This window comes from Typopeltis vanoorti, chromosome 21 (genome assembly GCF_054136105.1).
Source record: "Typopeltis vanoorti isolate ZY-2024b chromosome 21, IOZ_Tvanoo_1.0, whole genome shotgun sequence".
NCBI lineage: Eukaryota > Metazoa > Arthropoda > Arachnida > Uropygi > Thelyphonidae > Typopeltis > Typopeltis vanoorti.
The window spans coordinates 34,401,432-34,427,038 of NC_143569.1; the positions used below are offsets into that span (position 1 = coordinate 34,401,432).

Here is a 25,607-nt window from a genome sequence, read left to right on the forward strand (position 1 = left end):
AAATTTTCTTATTGTGTGCAAAGGGTTTGCGTTTTAACACATCATGATAAAAGGCAAGAGGTTGCACTAAGCGAATTGTGTTTGAAGAAGCTCCTTTCGTGAAAGAATAAAGTTGAAAATTTGGATGTCTTGTAATGTCTTAAAGACATCATCCAGATGATTTCATGCATGGAATAATTATTGGAAAGCTTGAAGAAAGCTGCAGAATTACTGATATTGTCAGAGAGTTTGGAATGTCACGTAATGTTGTATCCAGGCTCTGGGCAGCATTTCAGACCAATGGAATGGGTTCCGGTCGTTTGCTAAGAAGCCACCCTTAGTCTACCACTGAGCATGAAGACAGATTTTGGTTGTCATGGTATGGGGAGGCATTATGCTTAATGGATGCTGGAAAAAGGGACTGTGACTGGTGGATGATATTACAGCAAAGTTCTTGAAATCGTGTGCAGTTGTTCCATGGTACTGTAGGTGAAGAATTCGTTTTTTGGATGACAATGTCACACCACATTGTACACTATCAGTAGAGATACTTCTGGAGACAGGATGTTAATCGAATTGAGTGGCTTGTACTCTCTCCAGATCTCAACCACATTGAACACATTTGGGATGTTACTGCTTGAAATTCCCATCCAGAAAACAAACAAAGCCTTATTCCTTGCTCTGAAGGAGGAGTGGTTCGGTTTGCCTCAAGAACTCCTGAATCATCTTGAATTTTCAATGGCTCTCTGCATAGTTTTCTGTAAGCACTGTACATTAATTCAACTGTCTTCAAGAAATTTGTAACTTTTGCCAAAAACATATTTCAGCTTCATTTGTACAAAATTTATAACACATTTCTTGTGTAATATAATTTATTAGTATGCTGGCAATAAATTTATGTCCAGCAATCCTGTAGTCACTTGGCCATAATGATGAAAATTTTTTCATATATAGTTAAAAATGTAGTTTGTCCTTAGCTTTTGGGGACCAGTGCAGATTGTAGCATAACATCAAAATTACAGTCACGTGAATCATTGTTTTGTTGTATAATTCCTATAATATCTTGTGCGGATCTTTAATGTATGCCAACTAAAGTTGGAAGTTTGTTTTAAATGAGATGGTTTTTTGTTTTACTTAGTTGTTGAATTCAATATAAAGCATTTCTGTGAGCTTCCAAAGTACCTGATGTTATTCTTTGATAGGAAGAAATGCTACTCCTAATTTGAGTGTCCACTGTTTTAGCACATTTTTAACAAGTGTTCTCATATGGATCTCTCCATATCATACCCTCTGTCCAACATAGCAGATATTGCATGTGCAGAAAATTTTCTGTACACCTGCATTCAATAAAGGATCGTTGCAATTGGCCTAAGAATATCAAAGAACAAATTACTGTTTGTGAATGCTAGCATTTTCCAACATACTACCCATACAAATATCTACCTACTCTGCTATCTCCATATGTAGAGGAAAACATCTCACATAAAACATCTCATTGAGACTATAACTGACCTCGTTGAGTCAGAGAACGGCAGATTCCCCACATAGAGAGATGAGTGGTATGATAGAGAGTGAGAGAAATATGAATAAAATAATGAGAGGGGGAGCATGGAAAGATTGAATGATTGTGAAGTTTTAGTAGATGGCATCAATTGGGAGGATGAATAGCAAATAAGAGTGGCTGACTTGCAGTAAGAGCGATAAGCTGAAAGAGCAGGTGGGATGTCTAGGGAATAAGATAAGTATGAAAGATGAGATTAGGTGAATGGAATAGACGAATGCAAGGTAAATCAGAATAGGAGTGAGAGTGTGTTATGGGAATGATAGAAGAGGAGAGAATAGGAACAGTAGAAGAGAAGGAATGAGAGAGAGAGAGAGTTATGGGAATGATAGAAGAGGAGAGAATAGGAACAGTAGAAGAGAGGGAGTGAAAGAGAGTTATGGGAATGATAGAAGACGAGAAAATAGGAACAGTAGAAGAGAGGGAATGAAAGAGAGTTATGTGAATGATAGAAGAGGAGAGAATAGGATAAGTGGAAGAGAGAGAATGAAAGAGAATTATGTCAATGATAGAAGAGGAGAGAATGAGATAAGTGGAAGAGAGGGAATGAGAGAGAGATATGGGAATGATAGATGAGGAGGGAATAGGATAAATGGATGACAGGGAATGAGAGAGAGTTATGGGAATGATGAGGAGAAAATGGAAAGAGGGAATGAAAGGAATGCAAGGGAGCACTGGAACCAGGGATAGAGTGATGTCTGGAATGCAGGTAAGTAGGGGAACACAGAGAAAAAGTGTTGGGGGGGAATGCATGTGAGCAATCGAGGAATAGAGTGGTAAGAGGTGTAATGTATGGAGACTCAATGATCCATGGTGTTCAAGATAGGATGTGTGAAGAGTGTTTGCCTGGAAGAACGATAGAAAGTGTGGCTATGGCAATTAAGAGGGGTGAAAAGGTGGATGAGATGATTGTGATGGTAGGAACAAATGACTTGAGTGGTAATGTAAATTGGGCAGCGAGAGATATGAGATTCTAGCTTGAAGTTGTACGAAAGAAGACACAGAGAGGAAAGATAGTGTGCTTGTTGCCTAGGTATGATAGTGACAAGCTGAGCAGAAGAACAGTAATATTGAATAATATAATAGCTAGACTGTGTCAGAAGAGAGGGTTGGAATATGTGGATGCTTGGAAGGCGTTTGAGGACAGAGAGGAATTGTATCTGAGAGACTGCTTTCATTTGAATGAGGAAGGATGTAGGCATCTGGAGAGATTACTGTTCTGAATGAGTCGTGTCCCAGGGTGGATGGTAGCAGGGTGGCCTCTTGTGGGGATGGGTACTTGGGAGAAGGGGACGCTGAGCCCAGTGGAGTCTAGAGGGGATAATGCTAGGTATAGAAACAATAGCATTTTTATGCTTTATACTAATGCCAGGAGTATCAGGAATAAAAGAGAGGAATTGGTGGTGCCGATAGCATCAGCCTGGCCAAAGATTATTGGGATCACTGAGACATGGTTGACAGAAGAGGATATAATAATAGGAATAGAAGTAGCTGGGTACAGCATTTTTCGGCAGGATAGGAAGGGAAAGCGTGGTGGTGGAGTACCACTTATGATAAATAACAACTTATGTTCTCTAAGAGTGGAGGCTTTGGAAGGCAGTGACACTAATGATTTTGAAAGTATATGGTGTGAGTTAGAGGTAGGCAAGACAGGATATTTAGTGGGGTGTTGCTACAGACCAAGGAGCACAGGGTGGGGACCAGGAGATGTTTAGACAGTTGAGTTTGGCAAGTGCAAGAAGAATGATTGTTATGGGAGATTTTAACTACAGCAGTATAAATTTGGGAGAGGAAGATGCATGAAGCAATAAGAGAATGGAATTTCTAGAATTCTTGAGGGACAAATGTCTTAGGCAGCATCTAACAGAGGGAACAAGAGATTCAAAAGTTTTGGATTTGGTTATAGCATCAGAAGAGTTGACAATAACTGAGATGACATCTCTCTCACCAGTTGGAGAGAGTGACCATATGGTTTTGACTTGGAAGATGAATAGACATGCAGGAGTATCAAAGAGACGGGAATGTATGTGGAATTATGAGGCAGGTGATTATAATGGTCTTAGACGTCAACTTGGGGAAGTTTCATGGAGGGAGGAATTGCAAGGCCGGGATATCATTAGTGCTTGGGAAATTGTGAAGGAATATTTGTTAGCAGCAATAGTAAGCTGTATTCCACGAGTGAAGAAGAGGACACAATTTGGAATAAAGTAGATGACAAACAATGGAAGAGATATAAAGAGACAGGTGAAGAGCAGATGCATTAAGAAGACACAGGCCAGGAGAGTGACTAGTATGGTAAGGAAGGCAAAACTGGAATATGAGAAGAAATTTGCCCTAAGATCTGAAGAAAATCCAGTGAAATTTTTAGCTATGTGGCCAGTAGTAGGAGAAATGACTGTGGAAGGATAAGATTGTGGAATAAAAATGGGAATAGAGTGACTGCTGCAGAGGACATAGTGGAATTGTTCAATGAATATTTTATTGAAGTATTTCATCCTGGAGGAGTAAATTTTAAAATGAGAAGGATAGGGCAAGTTTGAGGTTTGGAGGTGCAGGAGGAGAGCATGTTCCAAATACTGAGTACTCTGGATGTCAGTAAAGCTGTGGGACTGGATGGTATTTCACCATGAGTTTTGAGAGAATGTGCTAGGGAACTGAGAGCACCTTTGACCTGGCTTTTCAATGAAAGTCTGGCTGCCAGAAAGGCATCCAGGGAATGGAAGGAAAGTAAGATAGTGGCATTGTATAAGGGTGGTTGCAGACTGGAAGTGTCTAATTATAGGCCAGTTTGTGTGTAATCAGTAGTTGTTAAGATCTTGGAGAAATTAGTGGGGGGGGGGGGGGGGAAACCATATACAGCATTGGGCAGGTGAGGGTAATGTTATCTGTGAGAGTCAACATGGATTTGTGAAGGGGCGCTCTTGTTTTAGCAATATGCTAGCCTTTTATAATAAAGTTACAAGAGCAGTAGATGAGGGAAAGACATTTGACTGGGTGCCACATGATAAGCTGATATTTAAGTTGCAGCACACGGGTCTGTGGATGTCAGATTGGTTAACTGGATTCAGGATTGGCTGTCCGATAGGTATCAGAGAGTTGTGTATGGTTGGGCAGTTTCAAGGAGGCAGATGGTTACTAGTGGGGGTCCCACAGGGATCAGTACTGGAACCTATATTGTTTATCTTTTATATCAATGACATTGTCAGTGGATTACAGGGGGATATTCAGTTGTTTGCAGATGATGCGAAGCTGGGAAGGGTTATTAGTAATAGTGCAGATGTGGTAGTCATGCAGCAGGATTTGAATAAGCTAGACAGATGGGCAAATGAATGGGGGTATCGGTTTAATGCAGCAAAATATAAGGTCTTGAGGTTTGGGACACATCGATGGGATGCTGCATACTCTATGGGAGGAGCTATACTGGAGGAAGAAGGGGAGACAAGTGATCTGGGGTTGATGATTGATAGAAACCTTAAATTTAGGGGGACATACTGCAAAGGTGGTGAAGGTAACACAGAGGATTGCTGCAATAATGAAAAGGACACTCACCTGCAGAGATAAAAGAGTTATCATTCTGTTGTATGAGACTCTGAACAGACTATACTTAAACTATTGTTCTCAGATTTGGTCCCTCGGATTTGAACGGGATAAATTAACTGTGAAAAGGGTACAAAGGCAAAGATCGTTTTAGTGTACAGTGTTAGTTATGAGGATCTTCTGAGGGAATGTGAACTGCAGAATTTGGTGGATAGAAGAAGGAGAGGTGATATGATTGATACTTGTAAACTGTTGAGAGGTGGTTACAGGGTTGACACTGGGGAGTTCTTTCGCTTGGTTGAACAGTGGGAAGGAGTGATGACAAGGGGTCATCCCTGGAAGTTACGAAACAAAACTGAGCAAGAGGGTGAAGAGTGGTTTCTTTGCATGGAGGGTGGTGGTTGACCCATGCAATGCATTGCCTGATAGAGTGGTGAGAGCGAGAATGGTCAACGAGTTTAAGGAGTGGTATGATAGGCTTTGTGTTTCCTAGGATGGACCTCCCACGATGAGTCATGATAGACTTTGTGTTTCTTAGGAAGGACCTCCCCATGATGAGTCTTTTGACCATGTGGAGGCCTGAATAATAATAATAATAAATTCCATGTAGTTTATCATGAAGGTCAAGGATATTAATTTGGTCTGGCAGATATCCTGGTGAGTTTAGTAGACATCATCAACCTGTTCAAGCATTGTCTAGACAACACACACTTGAAGTTTGAAAACCTCTTTTGTGAACAGACAGACAGAAGACTTAGCCATGGTAGTGTCAATTTTCCTACACATTTAGCGAATGTTAGAAAACTTGGAATTTTTATCTTTTTTTTTTTTTTTTAATGTTGGGCCCATATACAAGAGGTTGGCTGGTCAACCTGTAGTATGTTAGTACCGTATATGGGTGATGGGTTGTGAAAGGAGAAACTTGTTTACGTTTCATTTAAACGCCTGCATATTATATTCCTTTGGAAATATGTCAGAGGAGGGGTAAGACTGTTCCACAGTACTGCAGTAGCGGGGATGGAGGAGGAGGAGGAAAAGAAACTTGTTCTGTGGGTTTCGAGGTGTACTGTAAAAGGATGTTGGGCAGCAGCTGTATGTGTTCCAATGGGTTTAGTACAGGGGGTCGGGGAATTATTGATGGTGTTTCAGATGAACATTTCCCATGAAAGTATTTAGAGAATATACAGATTGCAGAGACCAAGCGTCTATGTGAAAGTGAGGGTTGCAAGTTGGTGAGGAATGGGTCATTTATTAGTCTAATTGCTCTCCTCTGTATTGAGTTAAACATTTTGAGGGAACTTTTTGGAGCCCCACTCCAGGTGTGAGAGCTGGGCGGATTGTGACTTGTATAGTGTTAACAGCTGTTTAGGGGTGAAGTAACGTCTTGAGCGAAAGAGAAAACCTAGTTTTTTAGAAACTGAAGATGCAATGGTTGTGATGTGTTTATGCCAGGAGAGGCTTGATGTGAAGGTAATTCCGAGAAGAGAAATTTCGTCTTGTTTGTGAATTTGAGTGTCATCGAAACAATGCTGGGGGAAAATGGTTCTTTTTTGTGAGAAATAAGGCAGAACTGGGTTTTTACTTGCATTGAAGTTGACAAGGTTGTCTGAGCCCTGTTGGCAAATGGTTTGGAGGTCGGAATTAAGGGCAGCGGTAGTTGATGTTCTGTGGGTTGAAGTGAGTTGTGTAGAGTAGGGTTTGTCAAATGAAGAGGAGGAATGTAATGTGCTGTCATCTGCAAAACTGTGTATTGGGTTAGAGGTCAACTGAAGTAGGTCATTGATATATAGAAGGAAGAGGGTCAGTGAGAGAACTGAATCTTGAGGGACCCTGGCATTAGTTGAATGGTGAGTGGATAGGGAGCCGTCTACCATCACACATAGTGTGCATCCAGACAGGAAGCTGGCAATCCATCTGCAGAAGTCCTGAGGTTGTCCAAATGATGGGAGTTTGCTTATTAAGCCTTTGTGCCAGACTCGGTCAAAGGCTTTGGAGATATCGAGTGCAACTACTTAAGATTCACCAAATTTTTCCATAGCATTTGTCCAGTGATGGGTGATGTATGAGAGCAGATCTCCTGTTGAACGGCTTTGACAGAATCCATATTGGTGGTCTCTTAATAGCCGGGTACTTTCAAGGTAGATTAGGAGTTGAGAGTTGATGATTTTCTCCATTACTTTTGATAGGACTGAGGTGATTGAGATGGGGCAGTAGTTAGATGGCAGTGATTTGTCATCCTTTTTAGGAATGGATTGAATAGGCCAGGTTTTGGGATATATACCAGTGGAGTAAGAGAGTGTATACAGGTGGCATAGGATAGGAGTCAGTTCTGTTGCACAGACCTTCAGGATAATTGGAGGAATTCCATCTGGGCCAGGAGACTTCTCATCTCATCTTCCTTATACCCTCTTTTACCTTGCGGTGTCGAGGGTCCATTGATCATCGGACCTCACTCCGTTTACAGGATAAGGTGGTCAGCCTTATGCCCTGGTGTATCCTATAGCCTGTAGTGTTGAGTTCTCAAGGCCAGTTTGCCTGCTTTGCGGGATGAAAACCCCCAGAATAAACTGGGGAAAAACCCTGCTGTCCACGCCCAAGACTGGCTAACTTGGCTATGGCTGAGGAAGATCCTTCAGCTCCTCATGTCACCGATGGGAATCGAACCTAGGACACTCCTTTCCCAGGCATATGGTTGCGAAGCGCATAGCCACTAGGCTAACCGTGCGGACACCAGGAGACTTTTTAGTGTCTAATTTAGACAACAGGTTTGTGATGTCTTTTTGATAAAAGAATACAGGGATCATTATATGTTGGGCAGTTGGAGTGACTGGAGGGCATTTGCCATTGTCAATTATGTGTGCATTGGAGGCAAAGTATGATGCCAGGAGATTAGCTTTTTCTATGGGTGATGTTGCAATTGAGCCATCTGGGTATGATAGAGGTGGGAATAGTGTAGGGCAAAAGTTACGGCCAATTGCCTTGGCAAGAGACCAAAAGGCACGACTGCTGTTTGGACAGGCTGCAAGCTTCATGCTTTTGGCCCGTTCGAATTCTGTTTTGGAAGTATTGATAATTTTCTTGCATTTGTTACGGGCTTCAGTATAGGTATTGAATGAGGATGGGGTTCTTGATTTGAGCCAGTTGTGGTATGCCTGATTCTTCATTTGTACAGTCTTGGCACGTTTTTTGGAAAACTAGGGTTTAGTTAGGGGATGGCAGGTCTGAGTAGTGTGGGGAATATATGTTTTCATGCCAGTGAGGATCACTTTGGTGATGCGTTAAGTGCATATGTTTGGACTGGAAGATCGGAAACAATAGTCTAACCATGGGAATGAAGCATAGTAGGCTCGGAGACTGTCCCATTTGGCACTGTTATAATGCCAAACTACTCTTGTGTGGGAGTGACAGTGTAAGCGTTGTTGCATGGGGAAAGAGATGAGCACTAAGTTGTGGTCAGAATTGCCCAGGGGGGCTCACTACATTCACTGCATATTTGGAGGGGTCATTAGTAAGGAAGAGATCTAGGGTATTTGGGGAGTGGTTTAGGTTATCTGGTATTCTGGTTGGTTTTTGAACGATTTGTGTGAGGTCATTGGTGACTGCAAATGTTTCAGCATCTCTGCCTACAGGATCTGTATAACTGGAAGAGGAAAGCCAATTGGTGTTATGGACGTTGAAATCACCCAGGAGGATGATTTCGCTGTTAGGAGAGTGGGACTGGAGAAAATCGACTTTTAGGGAGAGGAAATGAAAGAGCTCAGAGTGATTGGTGGTATTAGGAGAGAGATAGAGACAGCAGATGAATTTGACTGAGTGGGAGAGGGATATCTTGAACCAAAGAAGGTCGAAGTCAGGCAATTCTAAGTTAGTTGCTCTCTGGCAGGGTATGTCAGAGCAGATATATGCACAGATGCCTCCCTTGGGTCGAAAGGAGTTAAATAGTGTATAGTTAGGAAGGTTGAGATGCATCCCTTTACAGTTTCACAAACTTTCTCAACAGCTTAAACTACAAATTCCAGTTCAGAGTAGAGTAGATGTTGAAAGAAATAGAACAATTCCTTTTTAGGATGTTCTTATCTCAGTAGTGGACAATGACAGACTTTCTTTTGAAGTATACAGAAAAAATGTTCAACACTGGAAGATACTTGCATGTTAGCCAGCCTGCTTGGCAGGGTGGTTAGCATACTTACTCTCCAATCAACAAGCTGCAAGTTACATTGCCCGGTGTGAGACCGTTGTTTGACTTATTTGAAGCGTGAAGTGGCTTGAAAAAGTTCCATGTTTGATCTCTAGAGGAGGGTTTCTGGACTCATTTTAAACCAGCTTTGATCGGTGTACATCAAAGAGCTGCATGACTGTGAATTAGGATATTATACACTTATACAACACAATGCAACAATGAATGACATGCCTGACTTCTTGATGCTTTGTTCACCATCTTTTTCAGTTTATTCAAGAGTAGAGTCCAAAAGACGGCCTGTGACTAGTGGCATGCTTCAGGGTTCTGTTCTTGGACCATTACTATTTAATTTGTTCATTAACAATATAGGAAAGGATCTGAGAGGAACTGTTCATTTGTTTGCTGATGATGCATAGTTGGGTAGAGCAATAGTGAATGCACATGATGTCAAAATCTTTCAGGATGATTTGGTTAGTTTGGTGGACTGGGCTAAGGAGAATGGATGTCAGTTTAATGGCAAAATGTAAGGTTATGCATTTTGTGGTGAAAAGATTAGCAGCAGTATACCACATTGGTGGAACTGTACTCCAGGAGATTGACGAGGCCAGAGATTTGGGAGTGTTGGTGGATAGGGAGTTGAAGTTTAGGGGGCACATTGCAAAAGTGGCTAAATCAGCTCATCAAATCACTTGGTTACTGAAGAATACTTTGACGAGCAGAGACAAGTAAATTATTGTTCCTCTCTATCGAGCCTTGATAAGACTCCATCTTGACTACTGTGCCCAGAATTGGGTGTCAGGGTTTCTTCTTGATGGGGGAGGTGGTGTAGAAGATCCAGAGGTGAGTGACCAAGATGATAGCAGGTCTATGGAATGAATTTTATGAGAACAGGTTGAAGATTTGTCTGTTGCAGAATTGGTTGATAGGCAGAAAATGGGTGATATGATTGAGACATTCAAATTACTGAAGGTTTCTGTAAGATTAATTCAGAGGATATTTTTCATAACAGGATTGGTGGTGGGAGGACTTGGGGGCCATGGAAACTTGGCAAGGTTGTTAGAACTAGGTTTTTTACTTGGAGAATGGTGAATGAGTGGAATAAGCTGCCAGAGTCTGTTGTGGGTACCATGACTGTGAATGAGTTCAAGGCGAGTATGATAGATACTGTGTGAATGTTGAATAGTTGTTCTTGACATGATATATTAGTGCCTCCCTCAATGAATCTAAGGACTTCTTGGAGTTTCCCATAATAATAATAATAATCTAGTTTAAGTTCATTAGATGTATACCAGTTGTTAGTTTATAAAATCACTGTTAATAAAGATGGACACGATAAGTCATAAGCCATAGTTGATTAATTAATTTTTATTCATGGATTATACTACATAAGCCATATCTGTCTTAACACACACACACACAGACATGACAGACAGACATGTATACTACGGTGTCCGTCCATCCATGCGTGCGTGTGTGTGTGTGTTAAATAAATTTAACGATGTAGAAGATTTCATCAGGTGCATAACATGAACAGAGAAATACAAAAAATATATTTCAAGCGAGTAAGAGCTATAAATGACATCAAAGTATCACCAAAGAACTATGGTTCCTTCTTATAACCTTTCAGAAAAACAGTTGTCCTAAACCAACTGTTCATAAGCTGCTGTTTAATTCACCTGCTCACCATACTAAAGATCACATTTATGTAAAAGTCTTCATATCTAGTATATATCAGCTCTGTTCACCAAGGTTAGCTAAAATTCTCAAGAAATTTAATATCCACACTTCTTTTACTCTATCCAAATTCTATTCCTTGCTCAGTACACCTCATGACAGCCTAAAGTATCCTGAAGTTTACTGTCTTTGGTATAACTGCATTGTGCCTATTTTCGTCAGACAGAGAAATCCATTGAATTGCATATAGAAGAACATATGAGAGACATCACTTATAACAGGACTACAGCCAGCACTCTATCTAATCACGTTCTTAATTCTGCTCAACCTAACGATGAAGATTCTGTCACTCATCCAGTGATCTTTAACAAATCAGAAAACATTTTTAGATGCTACAATGAACTGGAGAGAAGAATTGTGGAACCAACAGAAATTGTTCTCAGTGCTACCCATCTTATTACTAACCTTAGCCGTAAGTCACTCTTCAGTTATCCAGGTTTGGCATACACATAACATTGTAGTATACACATGAATGTGCCCAGCAATACCATGGCGTCCAGGTTGCTTTCAAATTTTAGCAATATGTTTTCAAGTTAATTTACAGCTCTCTCTCTCTCATGTTATACACCAAATGAAGTCTTCTAAGAAGATGAAACTAGTTATGCTTTCTAAAATAAAAAATAGTATTTTTCGATTTCAGGATCTTTTAGCTTCTAGTTATTAAATTTATTTAATATAGCCAAGTAAATCCATTGCATCAAGTGTGTGTGTTACAATTATATGGAGTATTCACCATATTTTTGCTAAAAAATTAAAAAAAAAACTGCTGTCCCATTCTTTTTATCGAGACATTCTACCTGATAATTCCCTAGTCCTCCATACTTAATTGTTATTATATATAGTATTTAATGTAATTTTCACATTGTTTTATTTCCCTTTTTATCAGTGGATACCATAAAAATGCTGCTCCAGTCATCTGGAATTCATTATGCAGGGCAGTCATTCCACTATAAAACTTTTATATCTCAATATTTGAGTATTTATAGTTGCATGTCATCTATTCCATTTTCCTTTAGACGTATCAGGTTTTTCATGGCATTTCTGTCTCAAGAATTGATATGTATTCCTGATTAAATTTCTCTTGAATATATACATTATTTCATTTTTAATTGTAGTTTAATTTATAGCTTACATTTATCACTAAGTTCAGATTAAATTTTATGTAAAAGTCAATAAACAATTTGGCTTTTTTTTTTTAATGAACAAAACTAGTGGATCAAGTGCTTATCATTCTTTGAAGTCAACTCGAAATGTTAGCATTAGCATTACTTACAGGTTTCCGTGTACTCTACATGGAGACTTCGAAGCAGGGATAACTTCTCATTCTTGCATCACTCATTATCTTAAGCAGTAATTCTCCAATCAGATAAGCTTACATGTTGATGGTTATTCATGACAATTTTTAATGATATTAACAACCCCAAATGAACTATTTTATAAAATGATGTTTTATTAACTGCTTATATTTTGTTGAATTTCAAATCAGCATCATCAGGCCAAAACACAGCATGTATATGCAACAACGAGTAAGTGAAACAATACAATTGTAATGGACAAAAGATCTGAAGTCCTATTTTAGTGCCCTCTAATGTTCGGGGAAAAAAATATTACAGCTATGTGTGAGTTGCTCTTAAGAAAACGGTCTCCCAAATTTTTGGCAAATTAATGCAACCGTATTTGTTCAGGTTAGGAGAATTCTTCATGGCCATGGCTGACTCAGAAAATAATCTTTAGGATCTGTAATGACTTCTAAATGGTGCATTAGTTTTTTTTCTCCATCTAATGCTGTGTGAAGGGGTGTCCATAGTGTGGTCTGCTGTCCTGACTTGCCATAATAATGGTAGCAAATGTACTTTTTATGTTCTTCCAGGCAAATGTTAACATATCTTCTGTCTGCTCATAGTAGGCCAAGTCAAAGTCGCAGGGAACTTCATACACTCCAGGGTATGATAGAGGATGAAGTTTATCCTTATAAACTGATGGTATCCCCCTCCATCAGTTTCCTTTTTCAAGACACTGCACCTCCATACACAACTTGCTGGTTCATATCAGTCATCCATCCCTTATTGAAACTGATATGTCATTTGTCATGATGGATAGTCATGACAAATGACTACTAATCTTCATGCTGCTCAGTTTTTTCAATAATAGTTGATCATGCAGTACTCAATCAAATGCTTTATCAAAATCCAGAAAAATCACAATGTGAACGTCTCTTCTGTCCATTACACTAGTCTCCCTATTATAAAATGTAATCAAGTTACTAAAGCATGATTTTCCTTTAACAAACCCATGCTGCTCTCTTGAGAGTTTTCCATCTTCATCAATCCAGGTTTGTATTCTATCTCTAGTCACCCTCCTAACCTTCACCATTACACTTGATATGTGCACTGGCCTGTATTTTGACACTTCTGAATTAGATTCTCCGTTATTCAGTAGCACTATTCTTCCTTCTTTTTGCTCTTCTGGGACTGTTCTTGTTACCAGACTCTCTATAATCAAGGTCACTGCCATCTCCTTTGCACATTCCATTAAGATAAATGGTGACATTCCATCCAGTCCCACAGCCTCGTTAACATCAAGGTTACTTAACGTTCCAAGTACTTCCCATTCTTGAACTGTCAGCCTTCTGTTCTCTTTCCTCTTACTATTCAACACTGCTCCTTAACCCTTATATGTGATATACACTAACAAAATGCTCATTAAACATTTCCATTGTATCTTCAGCTGTATGACTCATGTTCCACTTCCATCAACTCTTTAAAGTCACTCTTCCATAATAACCATTTCTTCTACTAGGAACATACAGTAACCGTAAAATTCTTTAAAATGTTGTTTTACTTGCTGTTTGCTTTACTCTTTTCCATATATGGTAATTTCTCTTTCCTTACTACACTCATCACCTTCCTTTCCTGCACCTTATACTCCTCATGCTACTGAAGGATACCCCGTTCTTTATATCTCTTCCATAACATCTTCTTTCTCAGCATCTCCTGCATAATTTTTGTGATTTATCCATTTCACTCCTACCATGTATTTAGCTTTTATCCTCAATGTGGTTTAAAATTTCGGAAAAATGCTTGCGTTCAAATTAGTCTTCATATGTACTGGGAAAACTTTTTTTTTAAATTATGTTTTCTACATATGGGCACATGCTCGCTCTCTCAATCAATCAATCGATAAACCCAGAGGCTCAGCTATCTCTACTTGGCTACAATGGAAATTGAGTATCCCTCAGTCTCCAAAATTTAGAGCTAGAATAACTTTGCCCCTCCCTGTAGGGAATAAAAGGCATTAGCAGATTTTTTTATTATTTTTTATGGTAATCTTAGCTTTTCTGGCTGGCACTTTATAGATCTTACAATTCATTTCATACTTATTTTCATAAGATTCCTTTCCCATCACTTTATGTGTGTGTTTATGAAGATTGCATATACATTTTACTTCCACATTCTTGAACTGCAGTCTTCTGTTCTTGGAACTCGACACATCGAGATACTGCCCCCCACATGCATATTTTCAAAGCTTTTCATGGACTGCTGGTAAATAATTGATACCATAAGATTGAATATTATTAGTAGTGGTAAGAGAGACCTCCAGGCAGTCAAGAACTCATTAAGGGAAGCCACATACTACATGCACCAACTGTCATACTTGTTCTTGAATTCATTCACACTGCTTGCACACATGCACAAAATCCGGTGGCAATTCATTCCAATCATGCACCACTCTATAAGAGAAAAATCTCGATCTCACCCCCTTCTTGATGGTATTTCAGCTTCCAAGGGTGCTCTCATGTTTTCCCCACCTTCCATAAAATGAAGAGTTCCATCAACTGAAATCCTGTATGACATTTTCAGAAGTTTGTAAGTCTCGATCATATCACCCCTCTTTCTCCTGTTTCTAGTGTCTGCAGTCTACAAATTCTCAGTCTGTCTACATTATCAGCATTCCACAATCCTGATATCATTTTTTAACATTTTCCTTTGCACTCTCTCCACTGTATTAGAATTGCAATGGAAACCAGGAGACCAGACTTGCACACAGTAGTCCAAGTGTGGTTTTATTAAGGCCTTGTAAAGAGGCAAAAATGTGTTCCTTATATTTACATGTCAAAATTTGTTTCAGCATTGCAGTTATCTTTTGAATTGTATTTTCAATCTTTGCTACATGGTACAAAGTGCCTTAGATGATAGAAATATAAGATCTGATAATGTTCGAGTCTTGACAAGTAACAGACTGATTTAGAGGGAAATTGTAGATAGGAAGTTAGTAATGATGTAAATTTTTCATGTAGTACTATCATATCCTGTACACCCTTTAAGGGTGTACATGTCAGGAATTTGATGATGATCTTTACTACATGGCTCTGAACATCAACTTCCTATCTGCTAAAACTACAAGATCCTTGGTCTGATTAGTTTTTTTGCATAATCCCACAGATATCCAATTTAATACAACATTGGATATCTAATCATGCCTTTACATAAAGTGCATGACTTTACATTTATTGACATTGAACTGTCATCCCTTTTCCTATGTCCCCAATGGGAAATTGCATGTCAGTGGTATTGTATTGTGCTTGTCATAATTTCCATCTTTGTAGTTCAGCGGCACGTAACCTTTCCTAATTAAAATATTCATATACTTAGCTACTTCCCGAGTCGGTATGCATGATTATTGTCACCAGCTTATTGCAGAATAGTCACATTCTTATTTTAGAGCCTTTCAGGCACTATAATGAAATTTAATACTCTTTATCCTTGCATTGCTTTTTTCACATGAGTTTTCTCTAGTATCCAGTCATTGTTCGTATAATTGAAGTCACTCGTGATGATTACTTATTTAGTACATATCAAGGTAATTTGGCAGTGCATTTCATCATCCTCAGCAGCACTTGGCTGCAAAACTGCTAGGTCTCTATCAATATTCTGCTGTGTATTTTATCCTGTTTGCCTCCAAATTTAATACCAGGACTCAAACTCACAGCTACATGGAACATTATTTATAATATTACTTTCATGAGTTTCTATCCTAAATGGATTCGATCATCATTGGTAGTATGCCTCCTCTCCTATCTGTTCTGCCCTTCCTAAAATTAGTATTTCCTTTTCACTGAGAGGTAGTAACTGGAACTGAGTTTCACTGATACTAAAAATCTTAGGCCACAACATATTCACCGAGGCAGCAAACTCAACCTTTTTGGTCCTGAGGCACCTAGCATTTATATATAAATGCAACATGTTACTTCCTGCCTTTTTATATGCTTAAATTTGCAGTCTTCTTAACTCATTTTGACAACTTTCGCTTTCTGTCTTACATGTCCTCAATAACTTTGAATCTTGTATGTACAGGTTCACTCCTTCACCAGATTCATAATCATGGCCATTGATATTTATATTTATATCACTTTTGATACTATCTACACTTACATATATTCTCCACATTCTTTCCATAATAACCTAATTTTCCCTGACACTCTGCATTAAGTAGGTTTTACCTCAATAATTAATTTCACTGGACTCTTGATGTCAAAATTCATTTAATTATTATTCTTAATGAGCCCCTAGCTCCGTGGAGGTCTCACATACTTCTCACACCAGCTGTCATGCATGTTCTTGAATTCATTCGCACTACTTGCACACACAACATTCAATGGCAATCCACTCAAATTATGTACTATTCTGTGACAGAAAAATCTAGCTTTCACGTTCTGGACGGTATTCATTCTCTACTTCCAAGGATGCCCTCTTGTTCTTTCCCCAACTTCTGTAAAATGAAAAATTCCATCTACTGATATTATGTATGATCTTTTCAGAAGTTTGCAAGTCTCAGTTATTTCACACTCTTTCTCCTGTTTTCTAGTGTCTACAAATTCTCAATCTGTCTTCATAATCAGTGTTCCACAATCCTGATATTATTTTTAATGCTCTCCTTTGTACTCTCATCGCCACGGAAACCTAGGAGACCGACCTGTGCACGAAAGACCAAGTGGGGTCTTATTAAGGCCTTGTAAAGAGGCATTGACATGTCAAGGATCGTTTCAGCATTCTCATTATCCTCCGAATTGTATTTGCAATTTTTACTGTATGGCCCATGAACTTTAATGTTCTGGGTACTGAAACTCCAAGATTCCTAATCTGATCTGTTTCTTCTAGCATAATCCCACCAATATAATTTTATATTATATTGGTGGGATTGTTGATTTTGTTAACACAGGTCTGGTCTCCAGGTTTTCATGGTGATTCTGATAGCGGAGAGTGTGTGTTAAAAATGATATCAGGATTGTGGAATACTGATTATAAACACAGATTGAGAATTTACAGATCGCACACAAAATTATACACTAACTTGGAAAGAAGTCAATGGACACCCCCATGGACAAGATGAATTGTGTCATGTTACAAATCGTGTTTGTAGCCAGTATAAATTGGAGGAATATGATGCTCCGAAGTCAGTGAAACTGTGTCTGGGTGAAATGGCTACGAGAAGGGAACTGACGAAGTTTGAAAGAGACGTTGTGATAGGATGTCATGTTGCAGGCCTATCTATTTGGCAAATTGTTAACAAATTGCCCCCCCCCCCCCCAGGTCGACAATCAGTAATTATTGTCCTGGGATAGTATATTATTAAGGTGGGTGCCATGGTTGTTTATTCCTCACACTATGGTGTGTCCATTGACTTCTTTCAAAGCAATTGTATATCTACAAATATATTAGCCAATGCATTAAATACAATAGCTACACTAAATACCACAATATACTAAAAATGCTCTAATTGATCTAGTAAAATATTCAGAAAATCAGAAAAAGGGAACAAATTGTCCTCACCCAGTATAGCTTCAAACCCAATTCAAATTCTAGTGAAGAAAACCTGAAAAATATAAGAGAATCACAGTATTTTCATTGAAGCATATTAAATAATTTTTGCAGTTGAAATAGTAAATTTGTTTTATGTTCTTATTTTATCTTTTTTGTAGGAGTTGCAAGTCTGCCTTATTTTTCTGAGGATGACTCAGCAGAATCTTCAAATGCTGAAGATGAAGAAGAAAGTGAAGCTGGAGAAACAGAGCCAGATACTGAAGAACTTGCTTTTCTTGATGAACAGTTGGAACGTAGGAGCACAACTGGCACAACAGGACCAAGACCTAATCTTGCACCTCAACATATGCAGTGGGCTCTACGACAGAGAGAACCAGGACGTGGTACTATTACCACCTCCGGTAGATTAGGTATGTTTCATTCTGTAAATCTTGTTCTTTCTGTCTTTCTCATAGTAATTGCTTGATGATTTTTTGTTATTTAATATTAGATTGGTTTTTCCAGACTATATTAATCATTAATTTCTTGTTTTATTTATTTTTATTTTTTATTTGAATAAGTTGAATAATCTGTTATTTGTAAACCCACAAAAGAAGAAAATTTGGTAACTTTGGATTTGAAAAGCAGTAGATTTTACTCTTTAAGTAAAAAAATAAGAAGAAAAGTTGTTCCAGAGTGACAGCATTAGATAAAATGTATGAAGTGGAAGAAAATTTTCTCCGGTCAATTTGAAGTTGGAGCGTGAAATGCGTAGTTACCAGCCACAACTTGTGTCTTAAGTGGTTTAGAAGAGAGTGAGGAATTATCATTGCCACTTCCAGTGAACAGTAATGTGAGAATATCTGTAGAAAACTATGTGAAATAGAAAACAAATTTCTTTGTTAAAGAGGTTGATGCAAAATGATTCTCCAACTTAATTTCTTTTTTCAGTATTGAGTCAGGTATTTTTAGTGGAGTCTTATAGACATCGCCACAAATATGACAGCAGTATTTAATTGATGGGTGAATTTTTATGAGGTTTAATGGCTTTTCAAAAGCAAAGTAATGCTTAGCCCAAAAGCAAGAACCTAATGTCTTCGGTGGTGAGGCAGTATATGTGATTCATTTATGCCAAGAAAGTTTGGAGTTTTCCTGAGGTATCTAAAATTTGGGAAATTTCATTAGTATGACTAGAAGACAAAGAGACTTTTACTAGCATTCAGGTTAAAAAAAAAATTATCAGAAACTCGCTGAAGAATGGTTTGGACAACAGGCTTTTTGTAGATTTGTGTAATGCAAAAATTGTCAGTGTAGGAAGAGGAGTTCCATATGACGACCTCTGCAAAACTGTGGATTGGATTTGCAGAGCATGCAAAAGAATCCTGTTATGTACTTGAATTACTTGTAAAGGTTGAAGATAAAGATCCATTCACTATCCCATGTAATGTGCACTTAGAGAAAAAGCTGAGTTGCAGAAGACAGACCTGACAATGGAACTTAATAGATGTTGTGCCAAACATCATGAATGCCTTGGAGATATTAAGAGCAATTACTTGGTTTCTTCAAACTCCTCTATAGCATTTTTCCAAAAGTGAGATGACTCGAGTGACATTTTCAATGACTGATAGTGACAGAATGCATACTGGCAATTAGGATGCATTCTGTCATTATTAGTGAGAACAATCTTGATAAGTTCATAGCAAAGATTTATTGTCATATTTAGTAATAGATCGGATGTTGGTTATATATATAGTAATAAAGAACTTGAATGGTTTATTAACAGCACAGAAGTAAAATTGATATTTAAATCCAGTATTTTGTTTAACAGTAACCGAGGCATTTTCATGGATAAAGACAACAAGAAAAACCTAAAGGCAGTAAATAAGGTTACAGAACCCATTGACTCTTCATCATATAGAGGAGCTTATGACTCAATTAAGTAGTGCCAAAGTCTTTTCAAAGCTTGATCTTAACAGTGTTTCTATCAGATACCTTTAAAAGAGGAAGATCACCAGTATTTTGCTTTATTCTACCCAATGGGGAATGTTTCAGCTCACTAGGCTCCCTCAGTGTTCAAGAAATTCTGCACAGTGTTTTCAAGGACTCGTGAATTAGGTTCTTTCGAATTTATTAGGCTCTGAAATTTGGTGTTTTCAGGCTGATATAATGCTTTATTTTCCAGAAATAAATTCTCATAGCAAAGTGCTCAAGAGAGTATTTTGGGGCAATTTGAGCATTTCTGTTCAAATTTCATCTATCCCATCTGCCTTTCCAAATTTCGGGTTTTTGATAACATTTTCTGCTTCAAGTATGGATATGTATTCCTGTTGGGAGTCTGCATCTTTCATTTAGCAGTCTTTCAAGGTAATTACTCCAACCATCTGGAATGTCTTTATCTTCAGCTTTCACTTTTATCATCTATGATTCCTTTTACAGTACTTTTTTCCTCCATTTCTAAGTTTTTTCAATAGCCTCCAGGTTATTTTGCCACTTTCCTGATATTTATTTTCTATGTGCTTACCAAAGTCTTCCCATGACTTTAGTTAGTTTTTACACAATGCTTCAATTTCTTACATTTTTCTCTGTCTTCTTTAAGAGCACAAGCTGACTTACTTCCCAGGAACTTTTGATATTCTTTCTTCTTTTCCTTCGCTGCCTATTTAACTTCCTGAGTCTACTATGGAGTTCTAATTTTTCATCATTCAACCTCACCACATACCTCTCTGACCGAATCAATCAATAATTTTTTTTTTTTTTTTTCAGGATTTGCCATTGAATCTTCAAGCTTCAGTTCTTGTTTTCATACTCTTTCAATTGTTTCTTCAGTGATGTTTCTGTATTTCACTCCATAGTTCACTTCTGAAAGCTGCTCAACTTTGATTTGTTTTAAAACTTTTTATACACTTTTCTTTTCAATATTAAATTTAATTTTATCTTACTTAAAACTAAATAGTCATCACTTCCAATTTCAAATCCTCTGTGTTAAATCTGGAATGAACACTTAAATTATCTTTGAGTATTTCATTCAGGAGTTAACTGAAGTGCAAAGAAATCTCCTAAAAAGAATTACTTGTAAATAGATAATAATAGAAATCTTTGTATATAGAGTAATAATAGTCCATTCATGTAATTTCTCTATGTAAATATTTTGTAAACGGTCCTTAAATAACTGACAAGAATTAAGGTAATGTAGAGGTGACATTGTAACAACAAGGTCAGAGTTTAGAGTAAACTATTGTAATCCGATTATAAACATGACCGCAGGCAGTTGTTATATGAACCTAAGGCATGTGCAAGCTGCCCACGCGGAAATGCAATGAGAGGAGAAGGTGCAGTGTGCAAGGAGAATTAGGTGGCGTCTGCAAATCAATGACGTATTAGGGAGAACAGACACGGAGCATATAAAAGTCTCAGCGATGTGAGTTTGCGGTTTTTTGCCTTTTTCATTCCTAGTTCAAGTTTTGGTGTTTTCTTCCCCCTTATGGTTTTCCGTGTGGTGGGTCGTAGCTTCGAGGTGGCGGAGTCGAGCGGAAGTCGTTCAATAGCGGTAATATGGTCAAAATAGCAGGCTTGTCCAATCATAGTCATCCATGCGATGGGACAAACAGCATGTGGTAACATAAAGCTCGTCTGGTTGGTAACATAAAGCTTTATTTCTTATTGTATTGTGTAATTCTTAGGCCAGAGCGAGCTACAGCTTAAAATTTCCTGTGGATCAGACTTGTTAAGACAGATTTTAGGACTCGAGTACCTATTCCTCTAATAAGGATCTTTATAGTTATAGAAGTGTAGAATTACAAGAATTGTCATTAGTTTAAGATTAGTTTGAAGTCGATGTGTTGTATGTGCATTAATTGAGGAAGAAATAGGGCATTCATCCCTATATTAGTGTTAAGTAATCAGGTTAAGGACAGTTTGAATTTGTTAATATCACCTAATGAGAGATACCGATTGTGAACTGAATCTTGTTTGTAAATTTTTGCATAATTAACTTTAGGGACCTTCATTTAGCATAGTTTTGATTAACATGTATTGTATTTTAGAATGAATAAATTTCTTTGTTTCTTAACCCAAAATACGTGTATGACTTCCAAGCCAATGCACCACCTGCTAAAAATATCAAACCTGTATAAGTAAAAAATGCAAGAAACTGTCATGACTGCTGTTTAGAATTATTAGTAAAGGCTTGTTTGGCTTTGATAACTATTTGGAATCGTGATAATCTGTAGGTCAAATCCCTGACAAGAAGTTCTCTTTTGTATAGGAATCAAGATGGCACAGCTAAACAAATAAATTTTCTTGATTCTGAAAAGGACTTGACCCCAGAATTTATAGATCAGGGAGAATTCTCCTTGTTTGAAGACTTTGCACATGATTTAAGATTGAAGGAGAGGCCACAAAGCATTACAACAAAGGAGCAGCAAACTGGGGATATAATTGAGGGTTAAACAAGACAAGATTTATTCTTTGAAAGAGTTTTAAGAGGTAGTCAATATAGAAATGTAGAGTTTTACATATATAATAACAATAACAACATAAAAAATAAAATAAAACAGACAACAATAAAAAAAATAACATCTGTATACTCTTGTCCTGAACCAGTGGGTTCAGGACAAGAGTATACATCAACATATACATCACTATCAACTGTAACATAGTCAGTGAGACTTTTCTTATTTTTTGCATCTTCTCTCCTTGTGAATTTGTGCTCATTCGTATGTTGGAACATTGGGTTAGTAGTAACTAATCCATCAGGCATTTACCATTATTATTAGCTTTGCTGTTTTCTCCAAATTTTCACTAAACATTTCTGTGTGTGTGTGTGGTAATCAATTCCTACTCTGCTGTTTAGATCTCCAACAAGGAGCAAGTTTTTCATTTTCATTGTGCCAGCTCCCTTCTCTAATGCCAGAAAAGCACAACTAAGTCTCATTGTCCAGTTCCCCATTTTGATATTTGCCCACATCACTCTATTTAAAATTGCCTGCTATTCGGGAGGCAATTAATTAGTGTTGAATTATAATCATAATTCAACATTAATTATGATTATCCTCATAATTAGTGTTGAATACTATAGCTACTCCCTCTTTTCCCCGAAGGGCCTATAGCAAATTAATGCTGCATGTGGGCAGGAGTCAGGAGCAGAGTAATCTTAATATTCTTCTTAAATTGAAGAAGGTTGTAGTTTTCGGGAAATTCTTCACAGGAAAGACTTTCATAGAATTGAGATGGTTGGAATGAATTGATGAATGATGACTGAGAGTAGTAGGTTTGGTGAGTATGCAGTTTGACTGTAAAGAGATGCTGAGCAACTGGTTTTCCTGCGCTATGTAGGCAAATGTTAGAATTCATTTCCTTGCTTTAAATAGACAAGTTCAATAAATATAAATAATGAGGACAAGTATGTTTCATTCTGAACACTTTCATTTATAACATTGCATTCTTTTTAATAGGTTCGAGTGGACTTATTTACATTGATCCTGCTTCAATAAGACGAACCACAGCAGGTACCACCTCAGTCGCCGCTGCAGTTACTCAAGAATGTGCAGTTACTATGGCAACAACTGCTGTTTGCTTAGCTAGAGCTTTTGCAATTGTAGTACGTCAGATAGCTGACTTATTAACAATGTTGCAAGATTATCATGCCCTGGTGCCAAGCTTACCACGAGTGCTAGATGTTTCCTATCAAGAATCAATGAATCTACAGGTAAATATTAAGTGATAATTAAAGATAGGCTAACTAACTAAATAAAGATAATTAAATGTGATAATTAAATTAAATCTTTGGCCACTTCTTTAAAAATATTATATAAAGTTATGTAGAAAGTGGATATTAAAGATCCTTTATTATTTCAAAGCTGAATGTATGTAAAAACTTAGGAACTTTGAAATTTTGACCAGACAGAGCTTATGAGAATAAAATCCTCAGCATCAGAGTTGCCATGGCTTGTATGACAGCAAACAAACCGTCGTAGTGCATAGGCGTTACTGTTCTTGTTGGATACCTGGCAGAAAGCTTGAAAGATGAAGAACTTTCATCAGTGGTTGGTTCTGATATCAGAACCAACTTCCTTCCACCCTCTTGATATCTGAATTGCTATGGTCTGCATACTGCTCCAGAAAGCATGAACAAGGAAAGTGAGTGGGTGAAGTTCATACCTGGGTGGAAGTCACCTTGAGGCTAACCTACCTTGTGTTGGCCTTCTCTGTCCATGGTTTCATAACCCCCCCCCCCCTCTCTCTCTCTCTCTCTCTCTCTCTTTCTCTCTCCCCCAGAGACATTACATTACACATTGGATCACTTGCTGATTAAAGGTAAACAAACGAAGTCAGATAGATTTGAATTCTGCCATTTCTTGACCTACATAGCATTGGTGATGTTCACCAATACTTTATGAACTGAAAGTTCTCCAAAATGGACTGTTCCAAAGGCAAAAATTTCGGGATAAAACTGTAGAAAGCTCCAATTATTGTAGAGTATAACTTGCTTACAGGGTTTTGTGCATCCCCTTTCTTGATTCTTCATAAATTCTATTTCAATTCTATAATTAGAAAGATGATGATTTTGAGTGATGGAGAAAGTTGCAGAAATACAACTTCATCTACTGATCTACTGTCAGAATGGGAGCATGCGGGGGGCCATATTAATATGAAACCAAATACATCTTATTAGAGAAGTGAATGATTAACTGTTTTAAGCTGTACACATTTGAAACAATTTGTGCTGTTGGTCTGAAATTTACTATATTTTATTCACTTCACTGGAAAGGTCCTGTGTGCTACTCTCCAGGACAGGTCGTGCCTGGAGGATGGAAACAAAGATTGTAGAAGCTACTTGAAAAAATTCCTATATCGATATTCAAGTTCAGTGCTAAGTGGTTATGAAATTGGAAGATTTTTGAGTAGAACTGTTTGGATTTTAGAGATAACAGATTTATTCATTTGGGTGATGTTTGTCTAATGAGATGACATGTTAGTCCGATAGTATCTGGGGATAATTTCTGCACGAGCTCCTTTGTGGTTACTTATACTGAAGTAAGATAGTTCTCTTCAGAGACCAGGCAATTCAATTGTTTAAATTTCCAATTCCAAAAACTCTTACAAATCTCTGTGCTCTGCTTTGTCTGATCAACGATCCAAATCTCAGCCCCAGAACAACCAGAAGCAAGTATATTGCCACCAAGCCAAGCTTTTGCTCAGTGAGGCAACAAACTGCTAGAGTGCATGAACCTTCCATTCTTTTAGGTGACCAGGCAGAAACCTTAAGAGAGCAAGAACTCCCATACTAAAGCAATCCAATATCAGCTAGTTGTATTTTTCATAACACAACTTTCAGTCGGTTTACAACAGTAATTACCAAAGAAAGAGCCACATGGCTTAATTTTGATGACATATATTATCTAGAAATAGTGTATATATTAAAGATCCAATATTATTTCAAACCTGTTGGAAGTTTTTTCACTTGGTTGTATTATAAATTAAAGATACCAAGAAATTATATACTTGTTTAATCATCCTTTATCCAAGTGTAAGCACCTGAAGTATTTTCAGGACTATGGCAACTCGTGGTAAAGATGGTACGACTTCACATAACTTGCCTTAGTATCCCTTAATGCAAAGCACATCTCCTTGTGGACATGTATAATGCTATGCATTTTGAGGAGGGTCACTACCCAGACCATTTTCAACCTTAATTGAGGTCTCTTCAGTGAGAGCCAAACCCCAAGTGATACCAAAGTTGAAGTAATGCAGAAGTCATATTTCCCTATACCAGTTGCCAGGTGTCACACCTTATTATTAAATTACTCTGGATTAG

General features: G+C 37.9%; 1 protein-coding gene across 5 annotated transcripts in view; it reads left to right on the plus strand.

The window, feature by feature from the left end:
* hyd (E3 ubiquitin-protein ligase hyd) overlaps nt 1-25,607 on the plus strand; it is a 680,323-nt gene that overhangs the window by 468,059 nt on the left and 186,657 nt on the right. For all 5 annotated transcript variants that reach the window (XM_090411567.1, XM_090411569.1, XM_090411568.1 and 2 more), the window contains 2 exons: nt 17,971-18,222; nt 23,245-23,498. In XM_090411567.1, the coding sequence (XP_090267693.1) occupies nt 17,971-18,222; nt 23,245-23,498 (506 nt within the window). The remainder of the gene's footprint in view (nt 1-17,970; nt 18,223-23,244; nt 23,499-25,607) is intronic.